Source organism: Cotesia typhae, unplaced genomic scaffold (assembly GCF_013202065.1).
Source record: "Cotesia typhae breed Kobodo isofemale line unplaced genomic scaffold, CoteBio_Ctyphae scaffold_58, whole genome shotgun sequence".
In the NCBI taxonomy this organism is placed as follows: Eukaryota; Metazoa; Arthropoda; class Insecta; order Hymenoptera; family Braconidae; genus Cotesia; species Cotesia typhae.
This window is the reverse complement of record NW_027423778.1, coordinates 1,758,083-1,777,433: the sequence shown is the minus strand read 5'-3', so window position 1 is coordinate 1,777,433 and position 19,351 is coordinate 1,758,083. Positions and strand designations below refer to the sequence as shown.

Sequence of the window (19,351 nt, the reverse complement as noted above, 5' to 3'; positions counted from 1 at the left end):
ATTAAATTGATATTGTAGTCAATTAATAATTGATAGTTTTAGGTTATTTTTTAGTAAACAAGTTATAAATAAGGAAATAAAATATAAATTATCAGTTGATAATTAATTGCAATTGAATAATTATAGTAATTGATCGTAATTTAAAACAAACAATTAGATAGTAATAGTTTAAGACTTATCTTTTTATTGCTAGATGTCCAGGGTTGATGAAATTAATTGACACTTGTTTCCTTTCACTTCGTAGACCAGGGTTCGTGAATTCACACCTCACAGGAGGCACCAATTTGTATTGTCGCAAACTCTCCAATAAGGAGAATTTCCGTAATTCTTCTATATGTAGTTGATTGGTTAGGAATTGGTTCAGGATCTATCTATTTTAAAAATAAAAGACTCGGTGTTGGGGTAATAATTATGAATAATTTATTCCCCAATGGGAGAAAAACTCTAGCAATTGCTAGAGAAAAAACTCCTCGAAGATGATACAGTTAAGAAATGTGAGTGTGTAGATGTGTATTGATGTGAATATGTATGATAATTGCACTGGTGTGCAATGAGGGGTGAGAATTGATCTCAGCCGCCGTTAGGTTATTGAGGTTAACCGTCAACCGTTAAATTTGTAACAAGATATAATATGTGATTATGATCAGAAAGGATCGTGTGTTTGTAATCGGAAGAGAATTGACTATGTTTGTAATGGTCAGAAATGACCTGTAATTTCAAGTAGTGATTTGATCGCTGGGGTCAAGTGTGTAGCGATCCGAGAGGATCGAATTTTTGATCGCTGGGATCAAGTTGGATTGTGATCCGAGAGGATCGAATTTTTGATCGCTAGGATCAAGTTGATTGTGATCCGAGAGGATCAAATATTAAAATGTTTAAATTGATCCTTAAAGATCTGAATTATTTTTCTGATTTAAATGATTTGAATATTTGGTTAAATTGGCAATTGAATATATTTTTTAATTGACGCGAGAATTTAATGTTTAATTTAAATTATTTTCTATACGATTCAACAATTATTAAATATATGAATTTTTACGTACTTTGTTTCTTAAAATGATGGTTTGATTTTAATAAATAAACGATTAAAATTTAGTTAAACAAGCACAGTGAATGAAGTTAGATTAATAATTAACACTGATTAAATTTCAATTAAATTTGCAAAATGTAATTAAATAACAATAACTTTAATTATAATTAAATATTAAAAGAACTGAAGTGAAGATATTATTAAGTATTAAAAGATTGAATTGAATTGAAGATTCTTAATAAATTGAATGATGCTATTTTACTGCGTCTAATTTATTCACACAAAGAACAATGGCCGCGAGGCTGTATACCAAGTACGCAGTAATTTTAATTCGCGTCTTAAATATTTGACTAAGAATTTATGTTGAATCTAATATAATGCGTAAAATTGAATAAAATGACTTTACTTAAGCACAAGACTGATAATTAGACGATAATTAATTATTTTAGCAACAATGAAACACGATGAAAGAATTTCTATGTCAAAGAGATCGCAGGTATATTGCACTAGTTACAAGTTCCAGTACAACTGCCCGCACATGGCGTCCCTCTCCCTCGTAACCCGGGCTTGCCGGTCTTCTTCCCGCTAAGTTATGGTGCGCATGTGCAGCAGCCATTTTGTCATTGCGTTCATGAGAACGATAATAGAATATGCCATGAGAATGACCCATGTTAAATATTAAGTATAGATGTTTAAGTTTGAATATGCTCATGAGAGCAATCCAGTCAATCTCCTTTTTACCGACATCAAACAATCTCAGATTTTCAAAAATCGGGAAGTTATTGTTTTCACCCCGTTTTGCAAAAATCGAGTTTTCATCAGATCTCGACGTTTGAAGGTCACAGGAAGCTTCCCTGACTACCCCCGCGATGTTGTCACTATGCCTCTCTGTGTGTGTGTGTGTGTGTGTGTGTGTGTGTGTGTGTGTGTGTGTGTGTGTGTGTGTGTGTGTGTGTGTGTGTGTGTGTGTGTGTGTGTGTGTGTGTGTGTGTGTGTGTGTGACTATGTAACTCGTTTATAACTTTTGAACGACTAAACCGATCGTCACGAACTAAACGGTGTTCTAAAGAGTTCCCTTGAACTTAGATTTCCTGAGAATTTGAACCGCTTCGGTCCGATAGATTTTAAGAAATCTTGAAAAATCTCAAAAAAATAAGAAAAAATCATTTTTGAAAGTGGTTTTTTTGAAATATCTTTTAAACGGCTCTATCGATCAACTTCAAAAACTAATCCGCCCTTAAGGATGAAAAACCACGCCGATCGTCGCTAATCCGGTCAAAATCGGTTGATTCGTTCGAGAGATATCGTGAACGAAAGAAAATCGAAAAAAGTTTTTTTGACATAACTTCGTTATTTCTTCTCGGATCGTTTTTGATGATATAGAATAATTTTTAGAGCTTAAAAATCGCGTCAATCGCCGCCAAGAACCTAACAATCAGTTGGTTGGTTCGAGAGATATCCTCGACGAAATATTTGGATACACGGATTTTTTCAACTTTACTCCGACATTTTTGGAATAACTTTCAAACAGCTCGACCGATCGATTTTAAAAACTAATCAACCCTTAATATCAAAAATCATGTCGATCGCCGTCAAAGTCGGTTCATTCATTCGTGAGTTATCGTTGACGAAAGAAAACCGAAAAAGTGTTTTTCCAGAATTACTCCGAAATTCTTGGTTCGATCAAACTAAACTTAGAGATTCTTTATAGAGCTTAGAAAATTGCGCTGAATGCTGCCAACCGCGTAAAAATCAATACATTTATTCAAAAGTTACCGCAGTTTGAAAATTTGAAAAATTGTGTTTTATCGAAGTTTTATCATACTTTTGAGCTCAAAGAGCTCAAAAGCATAGAAAAGTTGTCTCTCTAAGCTCAGGGAGCTTAAATTAACACATAAATTGTATTTTTGAGCTCGGAGAGCTCAAAAACATCATTAGTGCAGTTTTAAGCTCCTGATATAAAATTAGCGGGAAGTTGCATGGATGGCCTTTAGGGTCTACCGTTTTTCTAATTTTTTAAAATTAATTTTACAAGAATTCAAAGTTAGATATTTTTTTAATTAATTAAATTTTAACAATTATTTACGTAAGTTTTTGATATAAATTCTTAATAACAAATTTTGAAACTGTTTTCAATTTTCATTATTTATTCCTAAAGTAGTTCTGGCTAATTGGACGCATTGCTTTATATGCGTTCCCAAGTACCAATTTGATCGTGCTTTGTATTTTTTGTTGCATATCGGATAACTGTAGTAATTATTCTCACAGTGATTTTATTGGATATGGTTTTGTACGTAGTTTTTTTTAGTAGCTGTATAGTTACACAGCGAACATTGGTATGATCTGTTTACTCTGGTCAAAGATCGTTTTGCTATTTCGGGTGTGTTGTGTATGTAATAAATCTCACCCAGCTTTTTATTCACTCCCTGGACGATTGAAGTGGCAATCATCAACCTCTTCCTCAGATCAGCATGACTCAACGACGATACGGAGATTGTATTCTCGTCGTCAATCTCTTCAATATCGTCATTGTCTTCACTGCTAGCCTCGTTGTTCGTCTCAGCCTCTATATTCTCTTCGTTGCCATCTCCTTCCGCACCATCGAGCGATCGCATTGAACGATTTGTACGTTTTGGTGTTGTATATAAAATAATCTCTGAGAAATCGGAGAGCTTGTAGCTCTCCAATGTTCTTATTTTACAAATCCGTATCGCGGCACACTGGTCACTTGCCCTCGATGACTGCAGAGAAAAAATAAAAATAAAAAATTGGTAAATCCTTAAATGTAATATATAAAATTCTCGTCTTATATATGTTCTATGCAACTAATTGTATGCGCTATTAATTGTTATATGCATGTGTGTGTGTGTGTGTGTGTGTGTGTGTGTGTGTGTGTGTGTGTGTGTGTGTGTTGTGAAGATGCCTGGATCCCCGAGCCCTGAAGTGGTGTGGACGCCGTGGATTATTACTATTACGGCGTCATAAGTAAGTAATAAAGGTCATAAGTAAGTATTAAAGGTCATAAGTAAGTATGAAAGGTCATAAGTAAGTAGTGTTCGGTCTTTATCACCCGACAAGAATACGTGTAGTCCACTAGCCCGACGCTAGGGGATGACAAACCAGAAAAATTCTCGCTCGCGGTAAAAACCGCCGAAGTGATATAAAGGCCCAACACTACGCGTTGAATTTTTCTTCAAAGAAGAAAAATTTTATTCAACGATTTTCTGTTTAAGATTAAAATTTAGTTCTAAGTTTCCCTCTGATTAAGTTTAAATTTACTTATAATTTTTTCGGTAACACTAAAAATTATTCTAGTCTAATAAAAAGTCCCGATGGAAGTTTGTGCAAGAAATAGTGAAGCTTAGAAAAATTTCCAAGTTCCCCGAGCTTCTGGTCTCCGCGGTGATGGCGACGGATTTTCGCTTCTGATAAAAACCGCTGGGTTGATAAGAGCCGATTTTAATTGCCGATATCATGGGCCCAAAACCGAGATCCACCACTAAGCAATTAGTTTAATTAATTAAATAATTAGCAGTTGATTACATTTGGAACCAGCCCTCGGTCGCGGATTAAGGTAAGTTGGATCACAGTATGTAACAAACGTTGTGAAAAATGGGGTCGTTCAGTCAAGGATATTATCCAAAATATACACATGTATCTATATTTATATATATATATATATATATATATATATATATATATATATATATATATATATATATATATATGACGTATGGGGCTTTTGGCGACATTTTCACTGCTAACATGGGACATTTGCCGACTTCTGGGGTCTTCGCCGACGGTCGGCAAAAGGTACGTAGTAGTTTCGGGGTATTTGCGGACTGTCGGCGAACAATACGTATACGTATGTTCCGTTCGCCGACCTTTGGCGAAATGCACGTCTAATAGGGTTTTTGCCGACTTTCAAGAAAGCATAGTATTCAACGGTTTTCATTCTGGAAATTATTCTTTATAAAAACTCTTGACAAGTCTTTACAGCATAAAAAGTAAAAGAAGAAAAAAATTTGGAAGACGGTTGACCCTGAAGGTCATCCCTGCAACTTCCCGCTTATTCCATACTTAGGCGCTTAAATTGCATTAATGATGTTTTTGAGCTCTCCGAGCTCAAAAATATGAGGGAAATTTAATAAAACACTATTTCTTAAATTTTCAAACAGCAATAACTTTTAATGAATAAAACGATTTTCACGCGGCTGGTGGCATTTGACGCAGTTTTTTAGGCCCCATTAAAAATTTTTAAGTTGTGATTGATCAAATTAGGAATTTTGATGTAATTCCGAAAAAACATTTTTTTTTGTTTTTTTTGAACAACGATAACTCACGAACAAATCAACTGATTTCAATCGGGCAAGCGGCGATTGACGTGGTTTTTTGATGTTAAGAGCTTATTAATTTTTGGGATTGATCGGTAAGGTCGTTTAAAAGTTATTCCAAAAAAACCATATTTAAAAAAACTTTTTTTGTAGTATTTTTGAGATTTCTGGAAATCTACTGGTTCGAGGTGGTCCAAATTGTGTTCAAAATCTAAGTTTGGTCGAGCTCTTTCGAATGGCACCAACCGCTACGAAATAGGTCGAGCCATTCTAAAGTTATAAGAGGTTTATATACGGTCACACACACTCACACACACACACATACAGCCATACGGACATTATTGCGGAAACATTCGGGGAAGCTTTCTAGGACCTCAAAATGTTAACATCCTTTGAAAACTCGATTTTCGAAAAACGGGGTAAAACCAATAACTTCCCAACTTTTGAAAATTTTCAATTTTCTTAGCGGGAAGTTAAAAATTATATGTAATTAAATATACTTTTACATTAATATATTTGAAAAATCTCTCTATATAATCATAGGTGATATAGAAATAGATATAAGTATATAGAATTATCCATCATTATGTCCATAGAAATAACAAAAATTGGCGTGCGTGGGACCCGTACTGCGGACCTGACGCTTGAAAGACTAGTTCACTACCTGTTTAGCTACGAGACTTACTCGAAGATCAGAGTTTGTAATAATGAATACAAGTAATGCAAATCGTATACATGATCGTATACAAATCGTTTACATTATTGTAAAATATGAAGAAATAATAATATATGTATAAAATAACTTGAGAAGTTTCAATCAATAAAATTAATTATTATCCCTTAAAGAAATTAATAAAAAAGCAGCATAAGAACGTCCTCCTATAGATATTTTCTCCCTGAATACAGTGACTATTATTTCATCTGCAAAATACAATAGATTAAAAGATTATTAATCATTTGAGTAACAGACTCTTAGATAAAAAAGAGTATGTTCTATACCCGGGAAAAATGATCAGGCCTGATCAGACATGAACAGGCATGAGTCTTCAGGCCTGATCATGCATGAAAAATGACCGGGCCTGATCATGCATGAGAATGCCTGGCAAGGCCTGATCATGCATGAGAATGCCTGATCAGGCCTGATCATGCATGAGAATTTATTTCAAAAAAAAAAAAGTTGCACCTGTGGGGATTCGAACCGTAGATGCCGCGCTCTCAGACTGTTACTTTACCTCTTGACCATATAACTTATCTTTACATTAGAGGTATCTTTCAAACTAGTTCAAGTAATTTTAATTTCATACATGACTTATCTTTACAGTTAAGGAAGTTAACTATGCCTAGTTTATTAATTATTAATAATTTATTATATATCAGAGTTATTTGTTTAAAACGGATATGTATTTTTTTTACTCCATTAACATGTGGCTCTATGCACAGTAATAAAAAAAAATTTCTTTAAGGTTTATTCCAGAATTATAATTTTGTTGTTTTCTTTTAATTAAAAATTTTTTTTTTTTATTCAAAACGTATAGGTAACTAAGAATTATCTGTATGTTCTACAATTCAGCAATCTTTCATACTACAGCAATGAACCAAGGCGTAGCTTAAGATAATAACAGACACCTTGAAAGGACTTATCGCCTATCGATATCAACTGATCTATTTTGGATATCAAAAACTTTATGCTTAAGCCGATATTTTAAATGAAAGTTGTACATTTAAAATTAATAAGGGGATAGAAATTGATGCGTCATACGGAACAAATTAATTTTAAAAATAGAACTAAAAGAAAAATCAGACATGAGCAGACATGAGCAGGCATGAACAGGTCTGATCAGGTCTAATTTCAGGCCTGATCAGGTCCAATTTCAGGCCTGATCATACATGAACAGGCCTGATCAGGTCCAATTTCAGGCCTGATCATACATGAACAGGCATGGTCAGGTCTGATCATTTTTTCCCGGGATGAACAGGCCTGAGGTATTTAACGCTTCAGATATGAACAGGCATGGACAGGTCTGATCAGGCATGGACAGGCCTGAGCGTATTTAACACTTCAGGCCTGATCAGGCATGGACCGGCCTGAGCGTATTTAACAATTCAGGCCTGATCAGACATGGACAGGTCTGATCAGGCATGAGCAGGCATGATCAGGCATGAACAGGCATGGGCGTATTTAAAACTTCAGACATGAACAGGCATGGGACAGGTCTTATCAGGCATGGACAGGCCTGGTCAGGCCTGAGGTATTTAACACTTCAGACATGAACAGGCATGGACAGGTCTGATCAGGCATGATCATGTTTAATTTCAGGTCTGGTCATACATGAACAGGCCTGATCAGGTCTAATTTCAGGCCTGATCATACATGAACAGGCATGGTCAGGTCTGATCATTTTTTCCCGGGTAGTAATTACAAAATACCCACAGAAGTAAAAAATTATATACGATTATATATGATTTATAAATAATCATATATGATTTCCGCATAAGTATATATTATTATAAATAATTTTATAAAATCGTACATATTGTTTTTGTGATTTTTGTTCAATTCTATATAATCATATACAATTATATATAATTTGATGTATTCATATATAATTTAATATCTATTTTACATATTTTTATACCACATTATTGACTTCAAAGTTGTAACTCTAGTAATTTTGTTTTTCAAATTTATTTTTGTAGCTTACTATGTGATTGTTGAAATTTTATAATTTTAAGCGATGGAAAATATAAATTCGATGTTACTTTCCGCGGTTTCTTTGAGTTTTCATAACTTTTATTATTTAAATCCCTCGTGGTGTTTTGGCAATTGCTATTGTTGTTTATTTATATTGGGTGTATAGTAAAAATATCACAATATCCCAAGCTCTCATTAAAAACTATTGTCATTTTGGTAAATTTTATTCAAAAAGAAGTCAAAAATTAAAAATTTTTAACTTAAATTCAACAAAATATTACCGAAAAATTTTTGTGCGGCTTGGAATTCTTTGTGGAATCTCCAAATGTATTTCACTGCTTTCCTTATAACCTTAATTGCTTGATGTGTCTCACCAATTATAATGAAATCATGTTTTATCAATTGATTATTATTTTATCTAATTAATGCCCAATATACCAGTTTTCTATTTATAAAAATTTCACGATTAATATTTTTTCGTTTAATTTTAGATCATTGAAAGCCAAGTTTTTTTTACATTTATATGCTCATGTTTTTCAGACTTAATTGTGTCATCCAAAACCATTTTTGTCTATCTTTCAGTGCTGTTTTAAAAGATATTATATCCAATAATTTTGATCTATTCAAATCTGTAATGACGTATATAATCTTTAATTGATAATTTGAACTCGTTCCAAATTAACAACACAAATACATATTATGAATACAAAAACGAATAAAAACTTAACCAATGTAAGCACTAGAGCAACTAGATTCGATAAAAAAAAATACAGATGTCACTCTATGATATGGTCAGGATGCTAATAAAAAAAAAAATAAATAAAAATCAAAGAAGTCTGAAGTAGCAATGAGTCTGACAGTTTAAATTTAAAGTAAAAGAAAGTTTTCTGAAGTTTTAATTATGAAGTAAGTTTTCATTATGAAAACAACAAATTGAAATGAAATTGCTAATTGAAATTTCTGAACCAAAGAAAAATCATTTTAAATCATTAAATGAAATGATAGATAAATATAGATAGTTATAATTAGAATAAAATTAATATCTAAGCACTCATTGCCGTATCAACAATTCTAATAATCAATCACATTGCTTATATGTGAATTATTTCATAAAATATCAGAAACTAAAACTGTCAAACACATTTTCATAATCAAAACATCGTTTAAAATCATAATAGACTGACAAATCGTTGTTACTAGAAAAATTAAATACTATTTTACCATTTAAAAGCTAAAATTAATCAACACCTCACGCGACAACCGGCTTTATGATGCATAATACTATTTTCTATACCAACACTTTGAGTAATTTTATCTTAATTTGTTTTCTATTACAAAGATTAATTTTTTATTTTTCAGTTCTTATTTGTCGTAAGTGGATACTCTTTTAATCGAATAACATTTGTATCTTTTACATTTTGTTACTAACATTGAAACGACTGAGTCTTTATAACAATTCAATAAACATATTCGTTTTGTTGAAAAATAATAAAGTAACATAGAATTGGTTAAATAATATTTGATACATGGTCAGAAAAATTTTATAATACAACATTTTTATTGTAACTCACACAATACTCAAATAATTATAATAAAGAGTTAGTTAACTAACATTTCATAGAATAAAGTATTATAAATACATATGTATTATCTTATACATATAACATTATCTGCATGTCAATATTTATAGTTTTTATCGTTCTATCAAAACTGTTTAAGTAAAAATAATTCCAAACTATAAATCTTCTGAAAGATAATGAATCAGTTCAATTAAAAATTTTTTTCAATAATAAAATCGGTACTGATAATATATTATATTATAATGTTACTCATCAAAGCATATATATTGTTTTATAATATTCACTTAACTGTTTTAAATAAAATGTACTTTCTTAGTATTTTGTAATTAAAAATAGAAATAATTATTAAAAAAATATTTTTAATTTAAAATAAACTTATAAAATAAAAGCGGATTCTTACTCATATGATCCTTAATGCAACGAACGCTTAGTTAAACAATTAGTGGGAATTGTTTTTGCTTCGTTAAAAAATTAAATTTTATTTAAAATTTTTTTCTCAACATAGTCACTTTGTGTTTAATTTTTCGATTTTCAACAACTTTTATACTTTTGTCATTATTCAACGTCTTAACATTTTTTTCTTAAATTGACTATGAATCCAACTCTTAATCCAATCCCTGCGACGATTTTTTAAGCATGGGTATTTAGCTAGTAATTCATCAATTTTTTCGAATGATGGTAATGTCTGATTGATAAAATGATCCTTAAACTCAGTCATGATAGCTCGTTTCTCTTCGCTACTATAAGGTTTCTTCCTCGAAAAACCTATTAAAAAATAAAAGTGTAATCATTTAAATTTCTTAAGTGATAAAATAGTTATGTATGATAACGATAAAACTTTATCAAGCGTTGTTTTAAATGAAGTAACATAACTCACCGATACTGGAAACCATAGCTACGACCGGCTTATCTTTAGGAGTATTTTGTTCACAAAACTGTCCGTTATCAGTTAATACCGATGAATAATTTGCACTCGAAGTACAAGGTACAACATTATCAAAAATTACCTCCGTTCCACTGGGAATTTGTGTTGAGTTACTCGAGAAATTACTGTCATATATTTCGTTAGTTTCACTAGGAATATTGGACATATTATCATTACCAGTACTATGTGATAAGCTGTCATATTCTACGTATTCGGATTCATCATTTATGTTAATATCTTCTTCTTCATCATTTTTGTCATCCACAGTCCCGTGGACAGCATGAAGCAATTTAGTCACTTGGACTATTGTTTTGGACTTGATTGGCTTTCGGTAATAGTCTTTATGAATTTTCTCCGAGTGTCCCATGTGCTTGGTTAAATCTGACAGAGCATTGTCTGAGAGTTCAAATTCAACACATTTTGTTGCAACATGTTTCCTTAATTGGGTTCCACGGAGTAATTCCGGTTTCTCGGCACCACAAGCAACTGATAGATTACGCATCACAGTACATAAATTTATAACCCGGATTCGACTAGTCCCTCCGTTCGGTAAACCAAACACAAAATCATTATCCGAAGGAACGTCAGCTAATGCTCGATATGAAATTAAAAGTCTTAACTCATCAATAATGTCGTTACTTGCGATTACTGCAACATCTTTGTTCAATTTTCCACGTATTTCAATTCTGTAATAATTTCGAGCAATTTTCTTTCCTTCATCATCAAGAGCATTATACTCTTCCTTATCTGCATGTTTATCAATGCTTTGTAAGCGATCGATGTCAGACACGGTAATATTCTGCACATCACCTACTCGGCGACGATTAAATACTAATAAGTAAGCTGCTACTAATTTTGAAGCGGCCAGCCACGACTGATAATCAAAGGTTTCTTTTAAATTTGTAAAATGAATTTTTTTTACAGTTTTTATATAGATAATAAGTTTTTGAATATCTTCGCTCATAGGTAAGATGACAACTTTATGTCTTTTTAGTTGAGCTTGAGATTTATTGGCAACTTTATTTACTGCGATACTCATTTCTGAATTATACACTTTTAAAAAGTTAGCAACTTGTTTTTGAAGTTGGTCTTCCTCTCGTACAACATATTCGGTCTCTAGCATAACTGCTATTTGCCGAATGTATGTCACAACATTCAAAGCTACAGCTGGGACCTCACAAGTGTTTTTAAGATAGTTAATCCGGGCTATTTGTCCAATCGCATTTATAACGGTTTGGATGCATTTAGGATGAAATAAATCGGCTAATTGTGTAATAGTGGAATTTATCTGCTTAGCAGCAAATAATAATCTTCCAATTAATCTTAATCGGGCTCTTATCATGTTGTGCTGGTAATGTGCTGTATATTTAATACATAATTTATTTCCATATAGAATAATGAGCCAGTCGTAGCGAATTAAACGCACAATTTCATCTTCTTGTAACACTGGAAATACAACAAGCCTCAAAATATCATTTGCAGTAGAGAGCATTCGAGCTTCAATAGTCTTCCCCATTACGTAGTATACTCGCTGGCCTTTCAAATTCTTACTTTCACCTTGTTTTTTTCTACATTGGCTTATATGTTTGCGTGCATTCGCCTTAGTATATGTTCCTAAGCAATATGAACAAGTAGTATAGTCGGTAGCTTTTTTTGGAATTTTAGGACGACGACTCACTATTAATTCACCTTTATTGTAAAGTTCATTGCAATTGTGAGAAAACGCACCATTATTTCTGAAAACCGTCAAAATTTCTTTTCGTTCAGCTGAACCTAAAAAAAAAATTTATTCATTAATTAAACGAGCAAATACTTATTGGAATAATTATATTTTATACTAGAATAACTACTTAAATATATTATCTGAAAGTATATCAAGACATATAAGTGACACTTCAATAAAAAAATATAGTCAATTAATTTTGAAAAATAATCTAAACTCGCAGCTACGATTTAAACTTATTCATAAGAAATATTACGTTAATCTTTTCTAATCATTATTGATAACTATTACTTAGAGATAAAAAGTTTTTTTTGCTGTTAAATACCGTTCTAAAAAAATTTGTAAAAAATATGATGCTTTAAAAGTCGACTCATTTATGATTTAAAAAAATTTTCACCTTTCGAAGTGTTATTAAGCTTTTTCACGTCTTCAATATTGCCATGAACATTTCTTATATGCCGTGGCAATTGACCAACGAGAATTTTGTGACAAAATGGACACGCATACTTTTTTTTCCATCGCGGAACATTGGATTGTTGAACAATTAACTCGGAATTATCAATAGATCCTTTCTGAGTATTTAAACTAATTTCTTTGGAGATAGCCAAATCCAGACCAGGATCATTATTTTCTTCTTCATTTTCGTGAGAAAGCTGATCCTGTAAAAGTTCAGAATGAGCGTTATCTGATTCAGCCGGTAAAGTTACAGATTTTTCCAAGTTATCAACAGAATCTAGCCCGCTCAAACTTGCAACTGTCATGTCCGATAAATTCATCTCATTGATGTATGATGGATCATCGTTGTAAGTCTCATCGTGAGTTTGAGTTGAACCAGAATCATTCAATAAATCATTAGTTTCTCTCATTGTACGGTTACGCAAAATTACAGGTGATAATTGAGGTGAATCTTCAAGAATATTATCATCATCTCTTACTTCATCAACAGTTCTACCATCTAGTTGGTAAGACAAAATTGTATTTAATTGTTCAGAGATCTGTAAAAATTTTTCGATATTAAAAATTAACTTAATTTTTATTACTTAAATCAATTATTTTTCCAAAAAAAAAAAAAAACAATATAAATATAGTATTCAGTTATCACTTGTGAAAATTAATTAATAAATATAAGAAATCTTATATAATGATTAATATACGATTATCTTGGAGTGATCACAATTATTGTACATTAATGTTGGACTCGTATGACACCATAATTATAGAAAGAAAAATGTACCTTATACTCCGAAGAATACTTCAGCATATCTTGTTCTGAGTCGTACAAGGTTTGAATATCAACCATATCAATAGGTAAGAGGGCAATATCTATTAAATTATCTTCGTTTGATATATCGGACGTCATTTTAGCTGTATTCTTTTTTTCTTTATTGAAATCTTGGTTGATTTGTCTTACACAAATATCCTGAAAGCAAAATGCATAAAAAAATTTTTAAAGTAGAAATTGGATTCAGTCAAGATCAAGTGTAATGAATTCAAAATGTATACTCTATTCCCTAAATGTTCTCCAAGCAGTTCAGTCAATACCTGACTATTGTCTTTTTCTCCAATAACAGATAACTGATTCATTAATTTGCTCTGCGCACTTTCTATATTCTTATCAAATTTTATCTAAAATTTACAAACATAAATTAGCAAGAAAACTTCTGATTGTAAAATTAGCTAATTCAGACCATAAGTTGTATTTTAACATACTTTATTATTATTTGATATTTCTTCCATCGTACATATCTTACGTTTAATTTGTTGCTCACCATTCCATTGGTAAATAGCATCTCTACATAATTTTTCTGAAACCAAAAACATATAGCATTCAATATTTGTAGCAATAGGATGCAGTAAATTGTATATATTATAATTATAAAATTTTTACCTCAGTGTCGAATGTTTTACCAGGCAGTTTGGTAAACAAATCATCTTGTCCTTTGATTTCCTCATTGCAGTACTGATCCAACGATTTACAAGATATATCTTCTATATCTTGATTCAAATCAATCTGGAAGTTATGATAAAAAACTTACAATTTATAATTTTTGATTAGGCTCGAATATCAATTAATATGCATTTAAAAATTTTCTTATTTACTTGATCATTATCAATTGTTTCCGACAAGTTAATTTGCTCAATGACGATTTGATCTTTATCATTATTATCATAATGCATACTTTGATATGACTTTTCTTTAGAATGCTCAGTTGCTTTGCTGATGTGACAATCATATGTAGTTTCACCTTGATCAATAATTAAACCATCAAACTTTTTCTGGAAAAAATATTATTTACATTGTTATTAATCATCACAAATGAACGCGAACTTCTAGGCCCTAATCATCATAAATGGTATATGAACCAAGAAATAAACTTATAACGTATATAAATCTAGTTAAATGTTAAAAAATGAATATTAGCTATAAAATTATTTTGAAAATTATATACACAGCATTTTCAATATTAGAAAAGTCTTAAATTAGATATCGATTAAGTTGTTTACTTTGATTATAGATGTTGTATCAGGTGGATCAGTGGTAATGTTATCTTTATTGTTTTGTTGCCCATTGCACGCTGTTAAAGATATATCCTCACTATTTTGATACTAATTCAGACGATAAGAAATATAAATGAGACTTCCAATTGGATTTGTGAATAATTTAGATCTGATTATTATTTTGATATACCTGTACCTTATCTAGAAGCTCTAGTGTGTTAATTTTTCGACATATGACGTAGTCATGATCATGATTTATTCTGAAATCATGATTGTTGAAATGTTGAAATTGTTGAAATGTTGAATCATTGCTTCGTTTGTTAAGTTCAAAGTTAAAAACATCATCAAAAGTTTTCTAAAAATTAAAAAAATGTATAAATGAGGATCTATTTATTTTTATTGTTCATTTTGCTGAGATTTATTAGCTTAAAGTCTGAAATATAGTTTGACTAAAGACTTAAAGCATTACAAGAATGCTGATCTGGTCGTTGAAGAAGTAACGTAAGAGAATTTTGTCACCGCATGAAAAAGAAAATAAATTCATATGAATAAACTATAAAAATTGTACCTTAGTTTCCATAAGATCGGGTGAATTATTTGACAACTTATCATGGCTGAAATTAAATATTTGTTCGCACATTCCATCAGTAACCTTATTATTATTTTTATGCCATTCAACCTGAAAATTAAAAACAAAAATTATTTATCATTAAGATGTGTAATTATTTATAGATTTAAAATATACTTGTTAATTTTATAACATACCTGATGCTCTGTCAGGCTGTTAGAGGCGAGGTCATCTCTCATCAGAGTTTTTTTATCATTATCTTGTTCAGATTCATAGAATTTTGATTTTTTTAATCCTTTGTTAGACAGTAGATAGTGATCTAGATTTCTCTTTAGGGTAGGAAATTTAATCCGAGTCAGTTTTACGTACGGTAATCTGCTATTCAATCTACTAGTGATATTATCAAAATCACATTGATGATCTATAACAAAAATAATTGTAATGAATTAGCAACAGAAATTTCATATAAAACTTTTTTAATTTCCAACTGAGACTGTCAACTACAGTCAATTAAAAATATCATGTACTGTAATTAATTAATTAAGCATTAAATAAATCAAATCATTTTATGCTAATAAAATATTTATTGAATAATTTTTGAAAATAATTACCTTCACTGATAGGATGTAAGACTTCGCTTTCTTCATGTGTTAATTTTCCTTGATCAACATGTTGATCAGGACATTCATCAATTTGTAATTTGATTATTTTATTAAAATCACCTTTCAAGTCAAAATTGTGTAGGTCAATTTTTTTAGTGGGGAATTTTATCCGAACTAATTTAACTTGAGGTAAACCTTTGTTCAGTCGATTCTTCACATCGATAAGAGAATCATAATGACCTGAAAAAAAATATTATTTTTTAAAACAAAATTGGTTCAATTAGATATATATCTAATTAAAACCGGTTAAATGGTTTATTTGAATTGTTTTATATTATTATAGTAGAATTGTTCATAATCTGATAGAGTAAATACTTACTGTTAATCGCAAGTAACAAACATTTTTTCGAAAGTTTTTCATTGTTTTTTTTCACAAAGTATTTGTTTAAATGTACATTTAGTATTAGTTTAGGCATTTTGACGATAGAATAATTTTATTAATAACATAATAAAATTTAAGCAATAATGGACTCACAATGATAGCAGAGAAAATGGCTTGTGCTTAGAAAAAGACTATTAATAAAGGCTGTTTCACAAGTCTCGGACTTAACCACAAGTCCGTTGAATAAGTAGGAAATTTTTTTATCACTATTCAAAATTTTTGAATTTAATCACAAGAAAGTCAACTGGGTTCATTTTTATTGATAACAAGGTCGAAAAAATGTCATTTTTATCAATTATATCATTATTTTTATAATTATCATTATTTTATTTTTATATATTATTAATTGTTACAATTACATTATTACATGCGAAATAAATTAATTTATGAAACTCTATTTTATTTTTTCATAATAAGTAATTAAAAAAACTTATAGTTCATAAGAATTGATTGAGGTAAATTATTTATCGCGAAAAGGAATGATTTATATTGATTAATTATCATTTATTATTATATTAATTCAAATTTTAAGAAAGAATAAAGCTTGATATTTAAATGATTTACAACCTTAATTGATAATTATAAAATATAATCCAAAACTAAAATTTTTCTGCATCATTTAGTATGTACATCTATCGACGTTGCTAAAAATATGAAAAGCTTATTAACTTAGTTGTGAAAATTTAAAAAAGCTGGTTTTAATTTCATATGTTGGATTATTAATAAAATATGGCTCGATTACATATAAATGATTTTATCATCTGCAGTAAAAGCATAATTCAGAAAAATTTTATCTAGATTTTATAACAATTCTCACACAATGAGATCATGTGGATTTGACACATGGGTTGTTCACATTTGCAGCAGATTGTGCGAACTTTTCTGTCTGCCTTTCGAGGACAAGTGACACATCTAGCAGCCTTACCTAATTTTGTGTCAAATTTTTTTGGTTCAGTCTTTAATGAAAGAAACATACAGGCCTCAGCTCGTAGTTCTCTCGGTAAATATTGACTGGTAGCTCGCATTTTAATGTGATCAATAACAAGAGCCAAGCCTAATTTTTTTAAAAATTGCTTTCGAGACAAGTTATTGTTAAAGTTCACGTGATAGATTACAAAACTATCTAAACACGCTATATCAATCATAAAAACAGCAGTTTTAATACAAGTTTTTTTGTCTGTCCAAAGACAGTATACTTATTTAAAATATCATCAGTCATAAATAAGTTAACCTTTTCAGTATCAACTTGGCATTTAAAATCTGAATTTTTCAGAATTAGATCAGGTATTTTGCAACTCTCATCTAAAACAACATTAATGTTTTCATTATATAACTTTAATAAGAAGTACAATGCATCTTGGTGATTAGAATAGCTGTCCTCTAAACGATTGAAATTTTTTTTATCGTAAAATTCCAGTCGCGAAATATAATAGTAATCTGGGTCCATCGTATAATATATCATTAAACTCGAAGACAAATCAACTTTATTTTCAGATCTATATGAATCACTTTTATGTGTCAAAAGTTTTCGACTTATAGTAATAGATTTTCCGACATCAAAATTTTCTTTACAATTTTTCCTAAACGTTTCAATAATTTCTTCTATTTTATTTGGATTATTATCCAGTTTTCTTGACTCGCAATTACTATAGATTGAAAAGTGTAAATAGCGTAGTATAAATTTGAATCTTTTTAAGTTCATTGTTAGCCGGAACAATTCGACTCCAATACCACCTTTTTCCCACAAATCATCTAAATTTGAATTTAATTTGAATAGCCCAGTTAATATGAGAAGACCTATAACAACTCGTAATTCTTCAATATTAATATCTTGACAGTCTCTTTTTCTTGAAAAATTATTCTTACTCCTAGCAATATGTGTGTTTGTACACTCAACGATTGCCTTCAAAATGTCTTCTGTAAAAAACTTAAAAAAACATTCCGTCACAGAATTTTCATCTTTACTTGATACATTTTTCTGATTGATTACATCATCCGTCAATGGTTCAGAGCTAATACTATCGTCATTTAAAGAATTTTCATCACTAACGAACTGCAAATTATTCTCATCTCTATCAGCTGTAGATTTGAAGACTAAAATTTTATGAAAATTATCCAATAATTCTTCAGTGTCTCCGTCATAACCCTCACTGTCGGTATCACTCCAGTCATATCGAAATGCTATATCTTCAATCAACAAACTCTTAAGAGAATTATTATTTAACATTTGAGCTGCCTAAAACCAAAAATTTTATACGAATTTTATATTTTTATAAAGAAAAAACAACGTTGCGATCAACAACTTTTATTCTTACCATGCTTCAATTTCAATTTATAAGCTGTAACTTTTATTTATAGACGCTTCAGGTTATTAAGCATAAAAATAAATAATGTATATACGCATTACTTCAAAAATTGTTGAAATTTTATAGTATTTACTTGCTAATTGATATATTGTGGAATTACAACATATAAATATAAACAATCTAAGTTACTCTGAAAACACTCATTGTCAATGTTATTACAACAAGTTTCGATGACATTAATGCAGATGTCGCTCTGTGACTCTGCTAGAATACCAAAAAAATGATATGAGAGCGGGAAATATGGACAACTGAAGTTTAAATTAAATTAACATAATAAAATAATGTTTTGGTTAATTGCTAATAAATATTAAATACTATAATTCCAATAAATAACAACATTATTTCATATTTATTTTGGAGCGAAAATTTATAACGTCACAATATTAGTAAAAAATATTTATAATTTTTTAAAATCGTATATTGTTCTAATAAGTTAATAAACATAATGGTTAATTATTTCTTACTAATGAAAAATATTTAAATCGATGAACAATTTACTGGAGTACAAATTGTTGCTGTCCATAGTATTCTTTGTTAATAATACTATAACTTTATTTTAATTATTTTTTAGATTTTTTCAACTCTCAACA

At 30.2% G+C, this 19,351-nt stretch overlaps 1 protein-coding gene across 1 annotated transcript; it reads right to left on the bottom strand.

Moving 5' to 3' along the window:
* Positions 1-10,195: 10,195 nt before the first annotated feature.
* LOC141537094 (uncharacterized) lies at positions 10,196-18,622 on the bottom strand. The gene is made up of 15 exons (XM_074257929.1): positions 18,127-18,622; positions 15,963-16,193; positions 15,549-15,772; positions 15,352-15,462; positions 14,980-15,138; positions 14,790-14,891; positions 14,385-14,561; positions 14,173-14,295; positions 14,036-14,089; positions 13,788-13,910; positions 13,519-13,704; positions 12,682-13,279; positions 12,251-12,334; positions 10,514-12,175; positions 10,196-10,401 (listed from the first exon to the last, which is right to left on the bottom strand). Exons 1-15 carry the CDS (start codon positions 18,620-18,622, stop codon positions 10,196-10,198), a joined length of 4,536 nt encoding a protein of 1,511 aa, XP_074114030.1.
* Between the last annotated feature and the right edge of the window lie 729 nt (positions 18,623-19,351).